At 37.2% G+C, this 22959-nt stretch overlaps 1 protein-coding gene across 1 annotated transcript in view; it reads left to right on the top strand.

Annotated features, from left to right (window-relative positions):
* MYO1E (myosin IE) overlaps window positions 1-22959 on the top strand; it is a gene marked incomplete at its 5' end in the record, with an annotated part of 100498 nt that overhangs the window by 38771 nt on the left and 38768 nt on the right. Inside the window, 8 exon segments of the mRNA XM_082488950.1 lie at window positions 3079-3222; window positions 5887-5976; window positions 6902-6996; window positions 14427-14514; window positions 16098-16187; window positions 17150-17281; window positions 18648-18782; window positions 19796-19928. Coding sequence (XP_082345076.1) covers window positions 3079-3222; window positions 5887-5976; window positions 6902-6996; window positions 14427-14514; window positions 16098-16187; window positions 17150-17281; window positions 18648-18782; window positions 19796-19928 — 907 coding nt within the window.

The raw sequence follows: 22959 nt of genomic DNA on the forward strand, positions 1-22959 counted from the left end.
AATGAAGTTGATAAATTCAGTTTAGACTCTGTACCCATCACTCATGCTTGGAAGAGCAAGAACTTGGGGGTAGGTGGTGTCCTGTAGAAACAGCACTCCCCGTTTTGTTGCCCAGACCAAGGAGGTGCTAGCCACTGCACGTGGCATCCTTCCTGCAGAAGGGAGAGTGAGAGCAAAACTTAACTGCAGATGCAGTTAGGCACTACTAAAGCTTGGGCTTATTTCCAGATCCTAGGGAGAAGTCTGACAATCTGCTGACAATTTGCTGCTTCTCAATATATGACATATTTACATGTAAGGCTATGCTTCAAGGGAAAAAATAGTCCCAAACTACTGATAGAAACTGCCATTTAAAATGCAATACAGTATTAATGTTGACTACTTAGTGCTACCCCTCTCAGCTATCTTCTGTGCTGTTGCTTTCTTGCATATTTAGGCTGCTGCTGTTTTACTAAATCTCTCTGCATCCTTTTCTGTAGGACTGTACGTGATGCTGTAGTACTGGGATTTGACTACAGCTGCCCACTGAAGCACCTGTGGGTGCTGGGGATTGCTGCTCTGGGGCAAGCTGAGCCTTCCTGGCACAGCCCCTCTTGTGTCCTGGTTCACACCGCTTTTGGGAAAGAACCCTTTGGCCTGGTAGCATGTGTGGCTTAATCACAGGCAGCAGCAGTCATGCCTTTTATAAGGCCTGCTGTTTGGCAAACTGTGTGCGCATTTTCCATATCTTCTGTAGCTTTGTGAGCTTTGGCCTCTTCTCATTGGACTTACTGGGTCTGATGCCATAGCTTCCAATGGGAAGCTCGATTGTTTTCCCACTCATTTCTTACATGTTTTCTGTAGCTTTCTCTGTTATCTGATGCTAAAGTGCATTCTCTCTAGGTTTGTGAAGAATGTAATTCTCTGTATTTTTTGATACTGTACCTTTTTGTTCATCCTGCTAGTTCCTTTTTCCAAGTGTAATATCACAAATAGCTGATGAGTACACTGAAGGAAATTATGCTTTTGTGTTGGACTTCTGTTTTCTCCAGTAACCTGACCTTCAACTGATTTTTTTTTTTTTCTGTCACATGTTTTATAACAATTTCCAAAAATGAATTGTTTCCTTCATTTTCTCAGTGCTTCCAGATCACTATCTTCCATTGTGCAAATATAAAATTGTCGAGGTTCACGCAAGCTAAGCTATTTAAGATTATTATTTTATTGAAGCTCATGTAAGGTTGTGGATGTTCAAGAAAATTGCTGAGACTGTGTGTTTTCAGACATGTTTACCTCTGATGTACTATATTTACAAGAATTCTTTTCATTCAAGGTTGCAACTGTTCTTCTGTGTTATTAGCAGTGATGGAGCTGCATCAGTGGTAGCAATGGCTGGAGACTTAATAGAAGACACACAAAGCCTACAAGTCATCTGCTGTCTGCAATAGTAAATTGGGTCTTGTTTTAGTGCAAGCTAATTTAACTTGAGACAAAAATCCAGTTGGTCCTTGATTTTTATATCAGTCAAGCTGCAATGGGATTAACCTATAGGTCTGACTCCATTTGCTAATATACATTATGCATTAAATCTCTGTCTTTGTTAGTTTTTATTGGGTTTTCCCCCTAATAGATGCAGTGAAGTTTGTGGAAAAACATAGTCTGAGACAAGTTTAATGGCGCTTTTAGCCAACCCAGCTTAAAATAAGAACCGTGTGCTCCCTGACTCTATTTGTAGTTCCCACTCCTGTGCCTGGCATCAGTACAAGTGCTTGACTATTTACAGGAGGAAACAAGTGGGCAGACGCACTTTTGTCTTTGTGCAGTTGCACAGCTCATTTGCTAGTGCAGAAGTGTGTACACAGAAAAGTTGCACCTCTGTAAATTGATAATGTCCCATTTCAAAATACTTGAGTGCAGCCAAAGTGTACCTACGTTTTCTCATTTAATCTGTAAAATTATGTATTATTTTATTCTGCAAAATACTTTATAATAATAAATTTCTTGTATTCTGATGAATATGACTTGATCCCCTAACATATTTGAGAGCGGTGTAGCTAAATCACATTGTTTGAAAATGTGGTATTAAAAAATGAGGGGGATACACAGAATTGCCATTTTGTTGGCCACATCTTCCTTGACAGCATACTTGTTAACTTCTCAGTGTACAATGTGTTAATTCCAGTGTCAATAATTTCAGTATTGCGTAAACAAAAATTAAAGTATAAAAAAAGGCACGGGGGCAGAACTCCATCAGCATTATCTGCCAGGCTGCGGAAAATAGGTTTGAGTTTGGAGAGCAGATTTATAGCTGAATTAATAGCATTGATCTAGACTGGATTTAAGTTTGTTTGTGGGTCTATCCGTAGAACCTAACTACTGTTCAAATCAGCTGGGAAAAATAAAAAAAGACTTTGATTTCAAGTGGTACAGCTTGAAGCGTCACAAGTTTTCAGTAGCATCCTGAAATAGTAGTCTGTGTGCGTGGGGAGAGTCTCTCTTTAGATGTGAGCTCAGCCTGGTGACTAATGGATCAGAAAGGACTGTAAAGACACGCAGCTGACAAGCTGTGTAACGTAATCTGCAGAGCATCACTGAGCACTTACTGCATCAGGCTCACAGCTTCCGGTTGAGTAACAACATATGTGCAGGTTTCACTTAGAAGACTGTAAAGGATGGAGAATACACTGTACCCAGTTTAATAGCTCAGGTGGCAATTATCCTTACTACTAATAGTTGCAGTGTAGGAGTGTGATTTTTGCATCCTTAGCTTCCAATAACTGCATCTCAGTTGAAATAACTGGGGTTTTTTTGGCTAGATTTAGAAATGTCTGCCATCTGAAATCCCTTCTGCATGTAGACATTCACAAAGCCCCATGGAATTACCCTATAATTTTTGAGGGCAGTGCAATTCTTTATTAGCTCAGAGGCAAGTCAGTTGACATCATTTATGTATGCTTTTATGTAATGCCTGGATCAAGGAATAGAGCTCAATGGAAGAAAAATATTTTGGAAGTTGGAACTTGAATAGATTGTCTTCAGTTCTTTGATGCCAATGAGAAACATAGTAACCTTTTTGATGCTTCTTGTGCTTTTCTGCAGGGCAGCAAAGGACACTACAGATACCACTGGCAGAGCCACAATGTCAAGCACAGTGGAGTGGATGACATGGTCCTTCTTTCTAAAATCACAGAGGATTCCATAGTGGAGAACCTAAAGAAACGATACATGGATGATTACATTTTTGTATCCTTTTATAGTGTTGTTTTTAATGGGGTCCTGTGGACTTGCTGAGCCAATGTGAAACTAATTGTATGTATGTATTCTATTTAAGCAGGTTACTCAAAGATGGTGAGCATTTTATGTGACAGTTCACCTGCTTTGTAAACTGAGGTCATTATGAGGGTTGAAATTAAGATCTGAAAAATTATTTAAAGGTATTCTTTCTGATATTTGTAACTGTTCTTGCCATTGTTGAAGATAGGCCTGTAGCTCCATATATTTATATATCCACGTGACCCCTGAAGCTACTGCAATAAGGCTGCTTCTAACAACAAGAATTAATGGGTTTAAGGCGTGTATATGTGTCTTGATACCATGTTGTTTTCTATACCTCCCAGATTCTAATGCTTTCAAAGTAGCATTTCTTCTGTGACATAACCCCATTTACAACTTATTCTGGAATTGTTAATACTGTGAACCATGAGCTGATGGAAACAGGTTAACATGTGAACATCTGTAAATCTACAGTATTCACACTTTATTTTTTTTTTTTCTATGATTAATGAAAACATGAAAGATTTAAATACCTGAACATTTAACCTAACAAGAAAAACGGATTTCAGCACCAAAGGTTTGCTTTTTTTAAAAATTTCATATGAAAGGAATTCCTTGAGATAGGAATAGTCACTATTTCATTTTTAGCTTTCACAATATAACATGAGCTGCAGTAACAAATTTGGTAAACACTACTCAATGTGATTTGTACTAGCAAGTGACACTGTTTCTTATGCTGCTGTAGCCAGGTTTTCATACTTCCTAGTTGTATCTGGAGAATAGCTTTCTTGAAGAGTTTAACTTTTTTTAGCAGAAAGGGAAGGAAATATAACATCTCCTGGCTATTTGCTTATATATTCAGACGGTTAAGAGCTACGCAGCAGCTCAATTTAGCGAGGACCAATAGAGGAATATTAATGTTGCAGTTGTGCTAACGTTTCCATCCCAAACTGCAGGGGTTTATAATATGTGTGTGTGCATGGGTTTGGATCCTCTGTTCAATAAAGTACCACACTGTTATTAAATTTGCCTTATAGAAACGTGATAAAGTTGCACAATATTTCTCAAACTATAGCCCTCTTCCTCTTAATAACATGAGTGATTTTGTCCCTGTGGAACGCTGCATCTTCCATGCGGTACATTCACAAAGTCTTCAGTGCTCTGTGCTGAATAAATGGTTTTACACTTTTTTTTTCTTATAAAAATAACTGAGATTAATATGGAGAAGGTCTTTCTACTGAAGCAGGAATGAATAAATTTTCCAAGGGTACTTTTGGTCACGTGGGCGATTAGAGTCGTCATTTAAAGCATTTTAATTCCTTTGTGTAGGGAGAAAAGACCCCTTTTGCAGTTCTGAGAAGGCTTTTCATTCTAAAATGGAGATCATCTCTTGAATCTTTAAATTGTTTGTATGTCCACCCATGAATGAACATTTCTCTCTGCTATGTTGCATAGAGATTACCAGAAAATGCTGGTATTGTTTACCAACAGAAAACTGTCACTTTGGATGTTTGTACTGACACAATGAATGCTTGATTTATTATATTTGAGACCCAGATGTTATCACTTTTCTTTGAATTAAATTAAAAAATTTATGAAGAAAGCATTGCAAATTAACAGTACAGAAATTATGTTCATCGAGTTATACTTCTTCTCTAATGTGTTACCATTTTGTGCTGTGGTACTATAATAATAGATTCTTAGATAGGATAATCCATCAGGATAAATTTGTTAATTTTGCTACTTTTGTATGGAAAGCTTACGTAGTAAGTTTGCCTATGAACAATTCCAGATTGTTAAATGAAATCTGCCATACAACATTTTGGACTCATTGACATGGGTATGCTGCCAACTCCCAGCTCAATGAACCAGTCCTGCCTGTAAAGTAGCATCAGTCGCTTTGTAAGCGTATACTGCAATTCGAATTCCAAAGATTTCTGAAGTATTTTGTAAATGTAGGTACATGTGCAGTACATTCAAAATATTGCAAAAAAGCTTTCTGGGACTAACAGTAGCTTGAAACTGAGTGTCTTATTATGGGGCAGCCTGCAGGATGCGACTCCTAGAGACTGTTAATAGTTACACTCATAAAATAACACCACATACTGCATTACCTAATTCCCTTAGCTCCCCAGCTAGTACACGCAGCTGAGTAATTGTCCAGTTTAGCTCAGTAGTGGCTGTTTCCATCTGACTGTGCAAGCTCAGCACTATCTCTGTGAGATCAGAATGTGTCACTACAGCTTGTTCTGCAAAAGTCAAAACAATCATTTCTAGTACTGACAATATGACCTCCTCAGTTACAAAGGAGTAAACCAGTTTAAGTATCTCATTTCCTTTCTGTATTTTTATTCAAGGTGTGTCGTGTTTGGGCCTCTAATACATGTTTCTGTACTTAGTTTGTCCTAAAATAAATATGTTGATAATATGAAAGTATACCATTGAATAATATGTTTATAGTCTGTAAGCCTGCTAATTTCATTTTTATTAACAATTGTTATAAGCTTGTGGGGTTTTTACTATTATTTGAAGCTGTGCTGTATTATGTAATAGATGGAAAAGTTACTTGGCAGTCACTAGTGGTAAGGTAATACTTTATGAAATTGTAGTTACCTTAACTCCTTTTGAATACAGACATATATTGGCTCTGTATTAATCTCTGTGAATCCTTTCAAGCAAATGCCATATTTTGGGGAAAAGGAAATTGAAATGTACCAAGGAGCAGTAAGTAAAGCAGTCTACAATGTACTGCAGTATTCAGGGGCATGTAAATATTATTCTGCACAGTTAAAACGCTTGGAAGCATTTTGTTTCTGGGGTTTGGTAGCATTGTACTAGCCTGGGAGAACTTGGCTGATATCCATTACCATATATTGAGGCTTCAAATTGAATTCCCTGGAACACAGGATTAGTATTTCAAGAAAATACTTGTATTGATTAACTCTAATCCATATCAAGTTTCTCTCCTTCACATGTCCCTCCTCCTGCAAAGGCAGTTTTTAAGATGTTGTATGCTTAAAGTGTGGTGTGCAATACAAAATGGCCATTAGCGGATTTGGAGACTGTGACTTGAGAACTCTCAAACTGGATGAGAACAATAAAAAAATTGAGATGCTAAAATTAGATCCCATTTTTGAAAATACAGCTTGAAGAGTGAGTCAACAAAAGGACATTAGGGACTTAAAATTCAGTTTCCTGCTCTGCTTGAGTTGGGCATGTCCATTAATTTGGGAAACCGTTCGGTTTGCATGGACTGAGTGGATGAAAATGTGACATACAGCACCAGGCTCTGTGTAGAAGTTTAGTTCATTGATTGTTAGCATATGACCACTGGTGGAATGGGCTTAAAGTATATGAGTTTCTCTTGGACAAGTAATGTATTTCAAGCACAGACCACTTTTAGAAGAGGGTGTTTACGATAGTTTGGGAGAAAACTATGGATGAGAGAAAGATCAGTATCAAAACCCAGAGACTTTGGTTTGTTTTTATTAAATGAACAAAAAAATTCCTGGGGAAAATTCAGTAGAAAGTGGGATTCAGAATTGTTTTTCCAGGAAAGTAATTCTTCCAATTTAAATAAAAAGTTTTATTGTTCTTCCTGCATTGTTGAATGCTGTGTTGAAAAATTATTCTCTATTTCGCCTCCTAGGCACAGTATGAAAACCCACCACATATTTATGCTCTTGCAGACAGCATGTACAGAAACATGATTATTGACAGAGAAAATCAGTGTGTCATTATTAGGTAAGAAAAATATTTTGTCATCTTCTTCTGATGTTTCAACTTCAAGAAGCAGAAAAGCTTATTTTTTATTGTATCAATAAAAATCTTCTGTGTCCATGACCACTAAACATTTTGGGGTTTTCTAGAATAGCTAACTACTTTCTGACCGTCCATTTGGTTTTCCAGTGAAATCTTGATGACAGCTTAACCACAAGAAATCTCTTTTCCACATAGCCAGCTTCATGTCCAATACCAAAACTGCAGTAGCTTGGATGACTACATGAGGGAGATGGATTAACAACTGTAGCAGCCACAGATATACCACAGACTGCATTTACCATGCTCTGGTTTTAGTACTGGTTCTTTTTTTTTCTTCCCCTCCCCCTGTTAAAAATAAATGTACTTTTGTTCCTTTTGGAATTTTGCTTGCATTCAGTCAGAGACAAAAGGAAGAGAGAGATACTGGAAAATTAATTTTGTCTTTGCTATTACTCTATTTTAATTATTAGGCTGAGGCAATTCACTGTAGAATTATTACTGAACTTTTTTAATGACAGGCATTACAATTAAAGTAAGTTTTGGGTCCAGAGGTATGTTTTGTTCTCATCTGTGGGTTTATAGATGGTTTATAGATGATAAAAGAAATTGTGCAGAGAGCAGGAACTGCAAGATATTTGAGCTGGTTCACTATACCTCTTCTGACTGTCCTTCTTGCATAGAAAACTTCAGAGGTTCACTGTAGTGCACCTGGAACTGAACTATACCTGTTGCAGTGGTCTCCAAAGTGGGTGCATGCATCACAGGGGCTGTCCAATGAAATTCATTGGGATGCGGGAAGAAAATATTAGAACTTCAGTAGCAGATGTATGAGATTTATAAACAGATAAAGTATATACATACATTGGGAGCGTGTGCTCAAACTTTTTTTAATTATGGTGTGTGTGATCAAAAGTGTTTGGAGACCACTGGCCTGTGAGACTTTCCCAAGAACCAGGGAAAGGAGAGAAAGGAAAAATAATTTGAAGGGAAACTGTCAACATTTTATTAATAACAGCTTTTCTTAAGCTTTCTATCATTTCTGTGTGGAACATGCTGAGAGGCAGCGCTATGAATTTAACTGCTGTTGAATGTAACAAACGAGATTTCAAGACTGCATGTTTTCTTTGTCCAGGGGGGCCCTCTCTGGTCTTCTCCCTGGGATGGCTGTGTGCCTTGCAATGTCACAGCCCCGAGGGGACAGGACATCAGTGGTGATTAGATCAGATGCCGTGTAACTTAGTGTGCGTGATCCCTTAGGCTGGAACCTGCCAGGAAATGGTGGATGGTCACTGATGTTTAAGCTTAAATGCCCTTGCACCAGCCACTTATTAATTTAATGTTGTTGCGGGAGTATTATGAAGAACTAAGCTTAATATGTGGGTCTTACATGTGGAGCTGCTCCATGTGCAAGCATTCCTGAATGATCCAGTGCAAAAATACATTTCATATTAATATATCTCACTAAGATGCCATGAAAGATTGCAAGGAATAATTGTTTGAAAGTTATGGTCACTGTTTTATTTCTTTGAATCTATGCCTGGGGGTCATCCAGGCAGAGCTTTCCTGAGTGATGTATTACAGTGCACATGTGTGTCCCTCTTAGTATCAGCAAAGTACATGTAGGTACAGGGAAAACGTTGATTTTACATGTAGGAAGGTCAACCGGGCATTCAGTTTGCTACGCTGAGCTGTACTCCTATAAGGGCCTCCCTATTCCACACCCCTGGCTACAGCAGGGTGCCATATGAAACAAAATGCCCAGAGCTCATATTCCTGTCTCATATATCTGGATTGTTCCCTGCGCTCAGTCTTCCTTTTTGCAAAACTGATGCCTGTTACCATGCTGAAGTTACTAGTCCCATTTAGTCAAATTCAGACCTGTTAGGAATGGGTAAAAATGGGATTTGATTTGCTTTTTGAACAAAGTAACATCCCAGAGCCTGGGATGTTTCACATGAAGCTAAATGTATAGTGAAAATCTTTAGTGTGGTGAATGGTGATTAAAAAATGTATTTTTTGATCCATTGCTAGTGTCCCAAAGTGCAATAAATGCAGAGAGATGCAGACTTACGGGTTTAAATTCACATGAGAATTCTTGTGCTTGAATGATGGATGACATGCTCTTTGGAGTGTCTGCATTTCGTATGTGCAAAGTGAATTTTCTCTCAGTGTGTGCACAGCCTGTTCAAAATCTGCTGGAGTTAATTGAGATCTACGCAAAACTGAAACAAGAAAAATCATGTTTGCCAGGGACATTTCGGAGAATTTATCTTCCTTTCTGCACGTTTGTTTTTCCTATGATTATTCTTATTACAAACACTGTAAAAACTGCAGACTAGACTTATAGGTAGTTTTTGTGATTTGATTTTTTTAGGACATTGAGAAATTATTTTTATGAAATTGAGTAACTCAGCCATTCACAAAATTGATTTTGTTTGGTTGATGTTTTAATCCTTTCGACTACATTCTGTTTAGACTGTTTAGATGCATCCCGTATTTTCTGATTTTAATGTCATCGCTATTTCTAACAACTAGAGTTGGTTTAAGAATGAAGTTTCTTGAAGTTTGGATTTTGTTTGCTTACATTCTATTTTATAGACCAAAAGGCAGACTAGAAGCTCCCAAGATGCCGCAGCTCTTGAGAGAAATGAGTGTTCTAGCTAGCTTCACGTCTACTACCATACCATCAGTTTCATTTAATAGCTGCCAAGAGCTTTACCATTTCTGCCCCTAAACTGCTGATTCTCAAAAAAATGAGGTAATAGTTCTGTCTGTCTGTCTTCAGTTCCACAGAAGTTTGCTGAACCACAGCAGTTTCAAATGAACCTTTGCGTTTCAGTGAACCATAGTTTTTGCCATAAAATTCTGCCCTGTGGAAAATGAGTGATGATAACAATATGGTTATGATGAGGTACCTATTTGCTTCTCTACTCCACAACTAGTCTGAATTTGGAGGGACTTCACTGAAAATCTGTGGTGGAACAGAGCAAGCTAGTACAGAAACGAACCCAGATTCTTCCTTCTTTCCCCCCCCTCAAGACGTCAGATTTTCCCCCTAAAGGGGGAAAGGTTTGCAAAGAGAGAAGGCAAGAAATAAGGTATAGACTGGAGTGATTCACAGATCAAAAAGGCTACGTCTGGCTTATGGTGCAGATGGAGTCCCAGGAGTGGAGACACAGGATGATGGGGAAGGGGTTGGTGCACACCGGTGTCTTCCTACAGCATGTGGTCTGGGCACCTGGGGCATCTGCCTCCAGACCTGGGAGAGGATGCGCATTCCCAGCGACTAGACAGAGATTTTCAGGCAGGTGAAGGAAGGTCCCTGCAGTGTCCTGCTGTAGTCAGGACCCTGTGTGTATGTGTGTGAGGATCACACCCCCTTTTGCCAGGACATTTAATTCCAGAATTCCAAATAATGCATTTAGACACTGATAGAAAAAGCTCATCCTCTTCAAAAAGTCAGTGAATGAACTAGGAAGGCAGATCTGAAAGAAAATACAGTTCTCTGAAAGGCTGGATAAATAGCAACCAAAAATAATCTTTTTATGTGTTAATACTAATTTAAAAAGAGAAACAGGGCAACCTGTTTCATTAGTGGAGTAGTTGCAGCATATATGCGTTAAGAAAATGACATGTATGCATGTGTAATGATAGCTGGGGAGCGGCAAGCTGTTTTGGATGGCTGTTAGCAGCGCAAACAATGAGGTGGTTGATGGGCTGGATCCTGGGTGGGCTGAGCGTGGGGGCAGAGTGTGTGCTCGGGTGGGAGCAGGGAGCAGTACCCACAGTCCTCCCTCGTTTTGAATCTACTGGGTGGAACTACAAAGGAAGTTTACTCATACGAGTAATGCAGTTACACTGGAGTTTGGTTTTTCATTAAGTTCATGTTTTACTGAGGCGTGATACTTAATTTAAGCCTCTTGAACCAAGCTCATAAATGTCTACTACAGCAGACTAGAAATGGTGGCCCTTCCAAACTGTCAACAAGGAGTTGTCCAATCAAGTTTTTAATTATGAAGGATTGTCTGTTGTGGCTTTTAATTCCTTCTGGACTATCATCGTCCTTTAATTAAGAGAGTGGAGGTTATGATTAGTATTTTTCTATTATGTAGCAATAAATGTGTTTCTTCAGAGTGTTCTTAAGATTTTGCCTTTCTGTAAAGTTGAGGACTTTATTTTCCCTTTCTGTGATCTCTACCAGGAGATGCTGCAGTTGCTTTAAAGCAGTTTTTCAGTCCTTGTTTGTAATTTTAGTTTACATTTTACATCCACGTGGCAATGTTTGAGTACAGTAAAGCTGTGTATAATGTCCGCATACCTAAAAAGACAATAGATCTTAAATACCAGAAATACATGTTAATGGGAAGATCATTTACCACCCTGACTGTTTTTAGTGAACAGCTCATGTCTATCTTAAGTCTTTTAAGTTCAAAATTTAATATGAGATTTCTAGTCGGCTTCTGTATCTCAGCTTCCCAGAAATCTCAAATGACTGATTGTTCTAAAAAGTCTGTACAGGATCTTAACTGGAAATATGGTTGAATTTTAATGAGGAAGTGGTAGAAACTTAAGTCTAACACAGTAAGAAAAGTTAGGTGAAGGCTCTGATTCAGAAGGGAAAAATACTTCACTGAAATTATGCTACTGAGGTTTCTCTGAACGTAATTAGAGAAAGTAAATTTTCTATGTAAACAAACTGAAAAGCTTATGCAGGCACATCAGAGTATTTTACATATTCAGTGTTCTTTACTGGCCGATCCAAGAGATGTTTATAAATATTTGTTATTAAAATTTCTACATTGTCCTGGCAATGTAGATAAATATTGCTTGTATTGTTCTACAGCCAGGGGTATTATATTAAATGTCACTTAGAAAATTAATTTGAGAGAGAAGGGTGAGGCTCTGTGTTGGATCTTGCTTCTCTAATCGCTGATTATATTTCCTCTGGGAAGGGAGGATGGAGCAGAAAATTTCCCCCCTGCATTTTTAGTCTTATTCTGATTTCAGCTAAATGTTAATTGGCTTTGCTGAACAAAATGTCACTTTTCTGAAGTCATAAATAGTGCTTGAAGAAACAATATGTTTTTCAAAGCATTATCTCTTTTGCTAGTGATTGAGACTATGTAATGTTTTTATTTGTAGTAAGAAAAATGTCCAAGAAAATTGTCAGTACTGCAATCCACATACTTTAAGCCACTATAAGCATTTTTCCAACCTTTAAAAATCTCTGTACTTCCAACATATTTAAAACTACCAAGCTAGAAAATGATTCTTACATCTTTTTAACATAGCAGCAGAACAGTAAGATATATGTGAAAAAGTTTCTGTATGAGAATCATGTGGCAGGAATGCCACAATTTCCCTGTTATAGTTGACTACCTGAGCTTTACTGGGGGTGAGATACCATCCCATCAGCTAAACTTACTTCAGTTCATAAATAATGCATCATCTTGTTTAATTCTAGTTTAATTGGAGCAATTTACCGGTCTCTGATCAATAAAAGCATAAAACTGAAAAAAAGTGTATGCATGCATAAATCTAAGGCAAACTCTGAAAGGCAATCTTTGAGCCAAATTAATTTAATATAAAGGACCACTTATCTCGAAACAGAGACTAAGAATAAAACGGAACTATATTTCTCCAGGTCAGTTTCCATGGGCAGACACTGTGGAACGAGAAATACAAACCACGCTTAATTTGAGCAAGGAGAAGAAGGATAATTTATGCATCAAAGAAAATTTTACAGAAATGCGTTACATTTTTACTGCATGATAAATAATACCTGATCAAATTAATTCAGTGTTTGGCCCCGGATCCTCTTCTGTAATTCAGTTGAAAAGTGCATATATAAACTCAAAAGTATGATTCAGTTTAGATTGGTTTTTCTGTCTTGTTTCACAACAGGATGAGCAAATTTACTGTGAGCAAATTTTGAAGTGTTATTTTAATTATTGAACTATTGCTGATTTGAGCTCCTAAATACAGTTTGCCATTCAGCAAATGAATGTATTAGATACCAATAATACATGCTTTCTTCTTGGTGCTTGGGAAAAGATGACTCAGAATAACAAAAATCATGGTCCCCATTTCAGAGATGAGATGATCAAGAATTATTTTTTTCACCTTTTCAAGTTTCCTGTTTGATCTGTAAAACTGCAGTCAGGAGAAGAGAAAAGCATGAAAACATTTCAGGGTGGGGGAAGCCGCTCAGTATTTCTGAACTGTTTGGAAGCTTTAAAGTTGCAAAATGGTATTTGCAGCTTGGCAGTTTGAGGAGCTTTTTCAGAATTAAACCTTTGGAAATGTCTCCATTACTCATGCTGATAAGGAGCTGTGAGTTGACATTCTCAGCAAGTCCTTTTCCCGTGCAGGACATGCTGATGTTTTTCTGGCAAACGTAGCTAAGATTTGTGCAGGAAAAGATGTGCATTTGATCTGTATCCAGGAACAAGTAGGCGCAGGATGGAAGTCTCAACAACATTCAGTGAAATTATTCAGGAGTTTTAAGATAGCACAGATTTTCACACAAGAAAAAAAAAATACTTCAGATATCTTTCTGATACTGAACCAACCTCTGTGTGTTGTTTTTTGTATTAGGATAGTTGTCCAGGTCAGGGTAAATTCATTAAGGTCAAAGCTGACTTCACCAGGATGTAGGTAAGGCTGGAGGAATTCTCCAGAAATGAAGTTAGCTTTAAGGTATGAAATAAAGCATGAGGTTGGATTGTCTGGCATGCCAATTTTCTCTCTCTCTCTTGAGAAGCTTACTAATTGTGAGATGGCAAATCTAATGATGTTGTAAACATTATTCACCGTTGAAGTGAAACATTATAATGGAAGGAAGGAATTGTGAAAGCTAGTAAGGAATATTAAGACTTCTTGTACCCTCTGTCAAGAGGCATAGGAACAGGAAGGTAGTTCTTCCGTCATTCAGGATGTGATTAATAATGTCTCATTATTTTATTCAGGAACACCTAAAACAAAAGACTCCTGATCTGAAGTAGGTGTCTGCCAAGGCATTGAAAGCTCGGATTTTTGAATGAGTTTTTGTGTTAAGATCTGAAATCCCACTAAACTGAGATGGGAATTGACTTCTTAACACACTTGTTTTCTTTTGAACATCTTGGTTTAAGTATATTTATTTCTCAATTTACGTACTTTTCTGACTTCGAAGTCCCATAGAATTTCTGGTGTCCATGCAAGATGATGTATTCAAAATTTTTTATTCACAAATGTATACAAGTACTGTGCTACAATACTTTTCCATCTTAACAAATGTAAATACGGTATGTACTTATTACTATTCATTGTTAAGGTACCTAATCTTGATTGAACAAGATACACCTCAAATTACTTTGTTCTAGAGTGATTTAAAAACTAATAGGTACATTTTTCTGTTCCTTTTTTCATAGTGGGGAAAGTGGTGCTGGAAAGACTGTAGCTGCTAAATATATCATGAGTTATATCTCCAAAATTTCAGGAGGTGGCCCTAAAGTACAGGTGAGTAATACTGAAGCAGAAGCATAGTCTGAAGATTTACTTTGGAGGTAGAATGACAGAGGTCTGTCTTGGCAGACACTGGCAGCCAAGAGGCACTGTCCCGAAGCGGCATGTGGGTGAGCGGCTAGAAATACACGCAAGCCCTCAACAGCAGACAGACAACTGGAGTGGAGAGTGAGCTGCCTGCTTTGCAGATTGCTGGGCTGCCTGTGTGATGGGAAATCCACAGACACAGAATCATCTCTGCTAGAAGTTTTGTAGCTCTCATGCTGAATTATGTCTACAAGCATTTTATTTTTTTTTACATTGATGGGTAAAAGGTACTTTAATTATTGTTCTTAACCAGATTAAGAACAGCAGCCAATCTCCTTTTAGTAGATGTGTGGGTTTTTTCCTCCTGTGTTGGCATTCTGTTGAAAACCGAACTGGCTTTTCGGGTTTTTATTACTTCTGTTAAATCTCTGATTTGTATGCATAAATCAGAGAGCCAACAACAGGAACGTCATCTTGTTTTATGAGGTTATCTAGTCAAAATTAGCGTATCTGAAAACTAACTGAAACAAAAAGTAGTTCTGTTAATAACTATACTGTCAACATCTGCTGTATCTATTGAAACCTGTTAAAGCTAATTGAGTGAATTAACTGTAAAAATTCCCTTTATGACATTACAATGTCATACATTGGCTGACAGGCAGTGGTAGGTAGGTAATAGCTGCTTTAACTGGGCCACTCTTTTTGAGTGCTTACTTGTATTTTTTGCTTTATTGCAGTCTCTGATGTTGAGTATGTTCTTTCCGCTTAGTTTTGCGCAACAGTGGTACTGAGAACATTGCAGAGAATAATTCAGTAACCAAGAGAATGATTCAGAGAAAGTATGCATTGTGTTATTTTTTGGATTAAATGTAATCATACTTTATAAGTGTTTTGTTTTATTTAAAATTCCAGCTTTTTCTACAAAATTAAAAAATATTCTTAGTGATTACAGAGTAACAGGTGATGAAGTTGGTAAATTGCCTTGAGCATTTCTTTTGAAATAAAATCTTCTCTCCACAACCCAGCATAAGCTGGGTTTGTTCCAAAGCTAATATCTTGTCCACACTTCCAACTCCTAGGATCAGACAAAAAGACAACAGTAACACGCTGCTGATAGCAGCAGCATCAATCCCAAAACAGACTGCGGAAGTACTTGCAGATTCCTAAATGTCATGCTGCTCTGACTTCATTGGTTGTGGTTCCAGACCCCCAAAAGATTTAAATGTTCACGTGTAAAAAGGAAATTGTTTAAAATCAAGATGACGGAAAAAAGAGATCAATTTATTGGCTGTGTTGCTTGGCAGAACAGTGAACAGAAGGACCAGTTTTTAGCCTCGGGCATTTTTTTCAATTTTGTAGGATTTTCTTCAAAAAATAGGAAGTAGAAACTCTGAAAAAAAAGGACAGATTCTATTCCATATCTGACCAAGAGATGCAGGCTTTCTTGCTTTTTTAATATATAATTTAGATGTCATGGCTTTCTAGAAAATCTGTAGAACTTTAGAAATGTCTATTTCTGAATCTCTTTCTCTTGTTTCCTAAAATTTTAGCATGTTAAAGATATTATTCTACAGTCCAACCCTTTACTGGAGGCCTTTGGGAATGCAAAAACTGTACGGAACAACAACTCCAGCAGATTTGTAAGTCCTTCTACCTTAGAGATTACATTGTTTTTCCAACTTCTGTGCTGTTACAGAGACAGTATTTGAGAGTATAATATAAATTAAAAACAAATGAGCTAAATCTAAATAAAATGTAAAGTGTGTTTTTAAACATAAAGTATATATTGAGAGGCTTCTGTTTCTTTCTGTATAGGTTGCACATTAGTTTTTCTTACAATATGTGCTGGTCACAGTCTATTTATAACATGTTCAGTCTGCAAGCAAATGACTTATCAGCAGCAAACTGGCCAGTTTTTCAGATCAGTAAAATATATGTAGTAATATATGTTTAAAAAAAATTAAAAATTGATAGCTTTTTGAAAAATAGATGAAACCATCCTTAGAATTGTTTGATGGGAAATGCCTTTACTAATAGGTAGACAAAGTAGGCAGGAATTATTTTCAGTCTGTCATTCAAAAATACTCAAGATAATATTGTGAAATGACAGTTCATTAGATAACATGCTGTAGGTTCTGTTTTTAAAAGTTACACATAGGCTTTACAAATTTGTTCTTCAGCCAACCTTAATGTTAAATGCAATTAATGTCTCCTTTAAAGAAAAATATAATTGCTTTACCTTGCTTCCAAGCAGAGAGCTATGTTTGCCATTGGTCATAAATCTGTTAGTTTACTTCCCATACAGGTGAGCTTTATGGTTTCTTTTATACTAAGCAAGAGTCTTGGCAGTGAAAAGAAGCCACTGTCTACATTTGCATGAATACATGATGTATTATTCTGAGTCTAGTGCTGTGTAAATGCAGAAAGAAAGATACGTGATAGTTCAAGAATTTAAGCTTAGTTAAGTTACACCTTGAGGCAGCCGTGCCACTGCATCCATAAAGATTAAATATCCTAGTAACCTTCCTTGAGATACGGTACAAGTGCATTATTTCAGGTTTGTCTTTACTAATCATTCAAAAGCTTTAATTGTTTATTGCAGGGGAAATACTTTGAAATCCAGTTTAGCCCAGGTGGAGAACCAGATGGAGGGAAAATCTCCAACTTCCTACTGGAAAAATCTCGAGTGGTAATGAGGAATCCTGGAGAGAGGAGTTTTCACATTTTTTACCAGGTCAGAAGTGTTTAGGTCCTTTCCAAGTTATTTAAAATAACTAGTACCCGTTTTTCTCTTGATTTAAAAGTTGAAGGTAATCTGGATATCACTGGGAAGCTTGATAGCATGTTAAGACACCATCTAACATAGCCCTACCTATCTGCCAGCTCCAGAACAAAAGTACTTCAATATTTCAAAGGCCTTGCCTGGAAATTCACTGTGAACTCCCATATGGAAAATTCCAGTAGAATATATTAGAAAATTAGAACTTTCCAACTGATTTCTTTTTAAACTGGCCTATATAATTCCTAATACCTAATACCTTCTGCTCTGGAATTCCATAGCACAGCTGTGAAAGAGAGATTTAATTCTCAGTTAAGTTTTCTAGGATGTTTAGGATAATATCTGTTTGGTGAATCTTCCAAGCATCCCCACTTCTTTTGTGTTTCAAAAGGCTTTTCTGGCCTTCGTTGGTTCCTTATCTGCTGAAGCGCTGTTGATCAAGCTCCACAAAACTAAAGCCGGTGCATTGTAAGTGCAGCTTCACATAAAGTGGAAGTGCCAGTGCCAGGATGGAAAGCTGAGTTGGAGCTGAAATTGCACCAGGAGCTGTGCGTTCTCCTTTTCTGAGGTGTATGAACAATTTGCGCTGTCCTACTGATTTTCCTCTGTGGCTTGGAGAGGCTTTTTGACACAGGAGTTAAGACTGTGGGGTTTTGAGGTTAGTTTGTTCAGTCCTTCTATTGCAGCAACTTCTTCTGTGCACAACTGCCTAGACTTGACATCGGTCTGAGGAGCCTCTCCTCTGGCATCACAGAGAGTACAGGGACCTTTTTTTTAACTACTCTGCTATTTATTCTTGGCCCTATTGGCCTAAATGAGGTGCGACTTGAGCCATGCTTCAAATCAACATCGTATTGGAGCAGTTCAAAACTTGCTCAACATAAGCCATAATGGGCATAAAAGGATACCTGACCTCACAATTAGAGTCACAAATAATGCTTTCTTAGTATGTTTTTGCAACTCTGCCTGCCTTTCAGTAGGCATGGAAAACGTGTTGATCCTGAGGATTTCGTTAATACATTGCAGATTAGAAAATGCGCTTTGCCTTACCATTTTGAGGTAAAGATAATGGAAGGCATTCAAGTCAGTCACAGTTTTTGCTTTTTATTATATGTGGAAGTTAGAACTAAACCATTCATGGGAATGGGAATCTGGTCTTTTGGGTTAAACAATTAACAAAACGTAGGAAGGGATACATACTTGGCACAGCACTAGCCATATCTCTCCCAGTAATTTCAGGCTCAGTCACCGGTTGATGAGCTGCTTTGTGTCTCCTGAAGATCACTGCAAGATACCTAATTTCTGGATTTTTATTCCGCAGCTAATTGAAGGGGCCTCCTCAGAACAAAAAAGCAGTCTTGGCATTACCAGTATGGACTACTATTACTATCTGAGTCTCTCTGGCTCCTACAAAGTTGATGACATCAATGACAAATCGGATTTCCAAGAAACACTGGTGAGTTTTTTACTCTATGATTTGCATAGTGGTGGATGTATGTTCATTTCACTTTCCGTCTGTAGCGAAAACATTGATGTATTAATGTGGGAATGAGAAATTAATGTAGATGTAATTTATTTTAATTATATTTTACCCTGAGGAGGAGGTATGTTACCCTGAAGAGGTCCTGTGTTGTAGCCTAACAATCCTGAGAAGATAGATAATTTTTATAGAAAGGTTTTTTGTTTTCTGTTTGTTCTTTTTCAGAAGGGTGCAAATTTAAAGAAATTTAATTGAGTGGAGATAATCTGCAGTATGAAAAATGTGAAAATGCAAACACAGTAAGGACCTTCCATTAGAAGAAAATATAAGAGAGTGCCCTGTTTTAGCTGAAATCTTAGTGATTGACTGATCTCCATGCCTATTTAAAACAGTGCAAATTAAAGGCTGGAGAAAGGGACTTAGAAAAGCATAGATCAGGGATCTTTATGCAGTGCTGTTGCCAATTCATGGTGTGAACTTTATGCAAGTCATGCCAACTTGCTGGTCTCCTGTTATTAAAAATTTAGTATTAAAAATAAGCAGATCAACATGTCTTCATATTTATATATGTAGCACATCTAAAGGCCTAAAAAAATATATATAATCATTACTGTTGTATTCTAGATAATTTGGTATTTTAGAAAAAATCAGTTGAGAAGACATTCTGTACGTTACCATGTATTCTAAACTCCAAAACCCAATGTTGTGGATTATTTTCTAGTAAGTGGCTGAAATTCACAGCCTAAGCCTATACTGCTTTTTAGAGTCATTCAGTACAGCGTCACAGTTCTTAGTCTCAGTGGATAAACTGTGTGCGTAGAAGGAATAAAATCATTGTCCTTTTGAAACTTCAGTGCAGGCTGTAATGAAAATTTGCTTGCTTTAGATATTTGAACTGTTTTGGAAAACTTACATTTTTAAGATCAAAATGTTAAAAGGAGTTCTATAACGAGTCATTGAACAGATTTTTTTTCTTTTTTTTTTTACAGCATGCAATGAGTGTGATTGGGATCTTTGCAGAGGAACAGGCATTGGTGCTGCAGATAGTGGCAGGAATTCTGCACTTGGGAAACATCAGCTTCAGAGAGGTTGGCAACTATGCAGGAGTGGAGAGTGAGGAGTGTAAGTACCTCTGGAAACTGTTATAGAACTAGCGGCGGGCTGGAACCCAGATGGCATGAGGTGAACTGCAATCTTGAGCTGCTTATCCAAACAGAGTGCATCATTTCTTATTGTGTGAGGCTGCTAATTTAGATTCTCTTCCAAACCCAATGCTACTGAGGCCCCTGTTTTGTCTTTTACTGACTTAATAGGAGTGCTGTTTTGCATTTTGAATTTAAGAAATCCTTTTCCAGCCTTTGCGTATGAAATAATAGAAATTGTGAGAAGTGCTTTTGAGCAAACCTGAACTCTGTTCCTTTCAGTGCATCAGCACACGTTCATAAAAACATCTGTTTCTTATATGGTTTGTCTGACCTCGTTGCCACATGAAAGCAGCTACCAACTTGTGGAGTATCCTCAGTGTTCAGGCATATATGTATATGTACATACATCTAGAAGAGGTGCCTTGAAAACAGAAATTCAGAATTTAATTGAAATGCAGAATTTATATACTACAGTTGTGTTTCCTGTCTCAAATTTCTCAACCCATACCTTGTTATTAGGTACATCTACTGTGTAAGTAATTTCTTATCCACAATGCACTGTCCTTGTATCCTTCACCTGTTGCTGCTGTTTTATATCAGCTGGGCCCACATCAGCAAGATATTGAAAGATTAATGGATCTTGAGTTGTAAACATTTTTGTCATGATTTGTACCTTGTGCCTAATGTTGATTTTATACTACCTCGGTAGTTTAAGGACAGAGTGGATAAGCAGAACATATGTAGTAGCTTATACATGCTGTTACATAACTCTTATTTCAGAATGGTCCTTATGTTTAGGAAAACTGCATTTGTTTAGTTTTAAGTAAGTTAAATATGAAAAAAATATCTCGTGCAGTCAACTTCCCACTCAACTGTATTAATACTCTCCTGCTATTTGTTTTAAGAAATTGGGAAATAAAAAGTACTGATTTTTAACCTTTTTGAGAGAATAGTAAGTGAACCCAAAGAAAAGTATAGTATTTCTTATATGCCCTACGATTCCAAGTGAGCTACCGTGCTTCCATTTAAATCACAATATTAAATCTTTCAATGAAATAAGACAAGATAACCAGATGAAATAGATACACAGTGTGTTGCATCAAGAAGTAATAAAATGAAATGAGTTGAAAATAAGTTGGTAAACGGGAATATATTTCTATGAAGAGCCATGTACACCATATTTCTCCTGCTCACTGGGATATAAATACAGAAGTTGTGTATGAATAATACATTGGAAAAAAAATAGCAGATAGAATGAATATAGAACTTATTTGTAAACATTCTGCTTTTTAAAGAAGCCAGAGAAGAAATAGCAATGTCTAGTACAATTCCTGCCTTATGAAGCTGAAAGCTGGGTTAATTTCTCTTTCCATTAATCCTCCCCCAGTTTACTGTTTGTCCTAGCCATCTAAATAGTGAAGTGTTTATAGCCTGGGTAGCCACAAAAGATAAAACACAGTGAAAGACCACTGATAAGTCATGCTTTGCGTAGTCTGAAATGAAAAAAGTTTAAGAATTTGGTCAATAGCGTTCTTGTTATTATATAACTAATTGCAGAAAAACATGCAAAGGCCATTCTTCAAGACACCAAAAACTCTAGTATCTTACTCTGAGTCAGAATCAAACCTGTACAGACCGTTCTTGACCGACATTCAGACAAATACTTCTTTAAAGCTGCCAGTGATTACTGTCTGTTACAGTGCTTGATTATATTAATAGTTGAAACAAGTTTTCATTATTTCTTCTAAATCTTCCATGTTGCAAAATCATGCCCAAATGCTACTTCTTCTTTCCTAGATGCAGAAAACAATCTAAACTGTCCCTCTTTACACTTGCATTGTATTGAAAGATTTGTTTTACGCTTTCAGAAACCATTGAAGTGAACCTAGGCTTCAACTATTCTTTACAGATTGCATTTAAAACTATCCCACAGAACGCTATTGATTACTCTTTGAGGATCGTTTTTTCAATTACATGCATATCCTGCTTTATAGTAATTTCTAGACAGTAATTTTATGGTCCCTAACTAAGGACAATAATCAGGCATCTTAAGACCGTGAAGTTATACCAAATAATGTCCAGCTATTCTTCCTTTACAGTAAATCATTAGCACTGTGAAGGAAGAGTTTCTGAGGTATGCATTGTGATTCTTATCATTAGACTATCTATATAAATTCTTACAGTAGCATTGGCTAAATATTTATTCTGGCATCTATACAGTATATGTAAGCATAGTTGGTCTATAATTACTTACATTCTTTTCCATTTTAAAGCATATGATATTTGACCTTTTCATGTGCCCTTCAACCTGAGTTCTCAGTGAGTTACCAGAGATGTTGCCAGTGGCTCAACTTCGGTTAGTTGTGTGGTTCCTAGTACCTTAGGGCAAATATAATCAGCTTGCTGATGGTAATAAGTCAGATTTCAGAAAGCTGGCCGTTATTTGCAGTTTTAAAAATAATTTTGAATTAATGTACTGAAGGGTTTAGCGAAATCATACTGTGACATTACAAACATGTAAAGCACAACTGGCTGTTGCCGTAGTGACTATTTTGCATCCTCCTCACACCAGTAAAGTAGATCTGAAAGCAGTGGAACATGGAGGAAACACTGTTAGAGGATTATGTGGTTTAGCAGAGGTGCAATACCAACTCCAAGAGCTGCCCTTGGGAGCTATTTCCATATGCTCTCAAGCTGTTTCTCTCTTTCTGTTTCTTATGGTGTGTGATACCTGCAGCTAATACCTGCACCATGTGCTCAGAATACAGAGAGTACTACACTTGTGGCTACTTATTGCACAGATGTATTTTTGTGCTTTACTTTTAAGCAAGGGAAACCAGAATTTGCAAAGTACTTCTAGAATAAGGGATTAACAAACCAGAACCAAATAAATAGCAAGGCAATTGAAAACTTTTTGCAATATCCTAACTTAGAAGAAGAAAGGGAAAAAATATTAAGAAGTAGATAGCATATTATGTTATTATATTTTTTTGTTATTATATTTTAAA

This window comes from Vanellus vanellus (assembly GCF_965231255.1).
Source record: "Vanellus vanellus genome assembly, chromosome: 11".
NCBI classification, from domain to species: Eukaryota; Metazoa; Chordata; class Aves; order Charadriiformes; family Charadriidae; genus Vanellus; species Vanellus vanellus.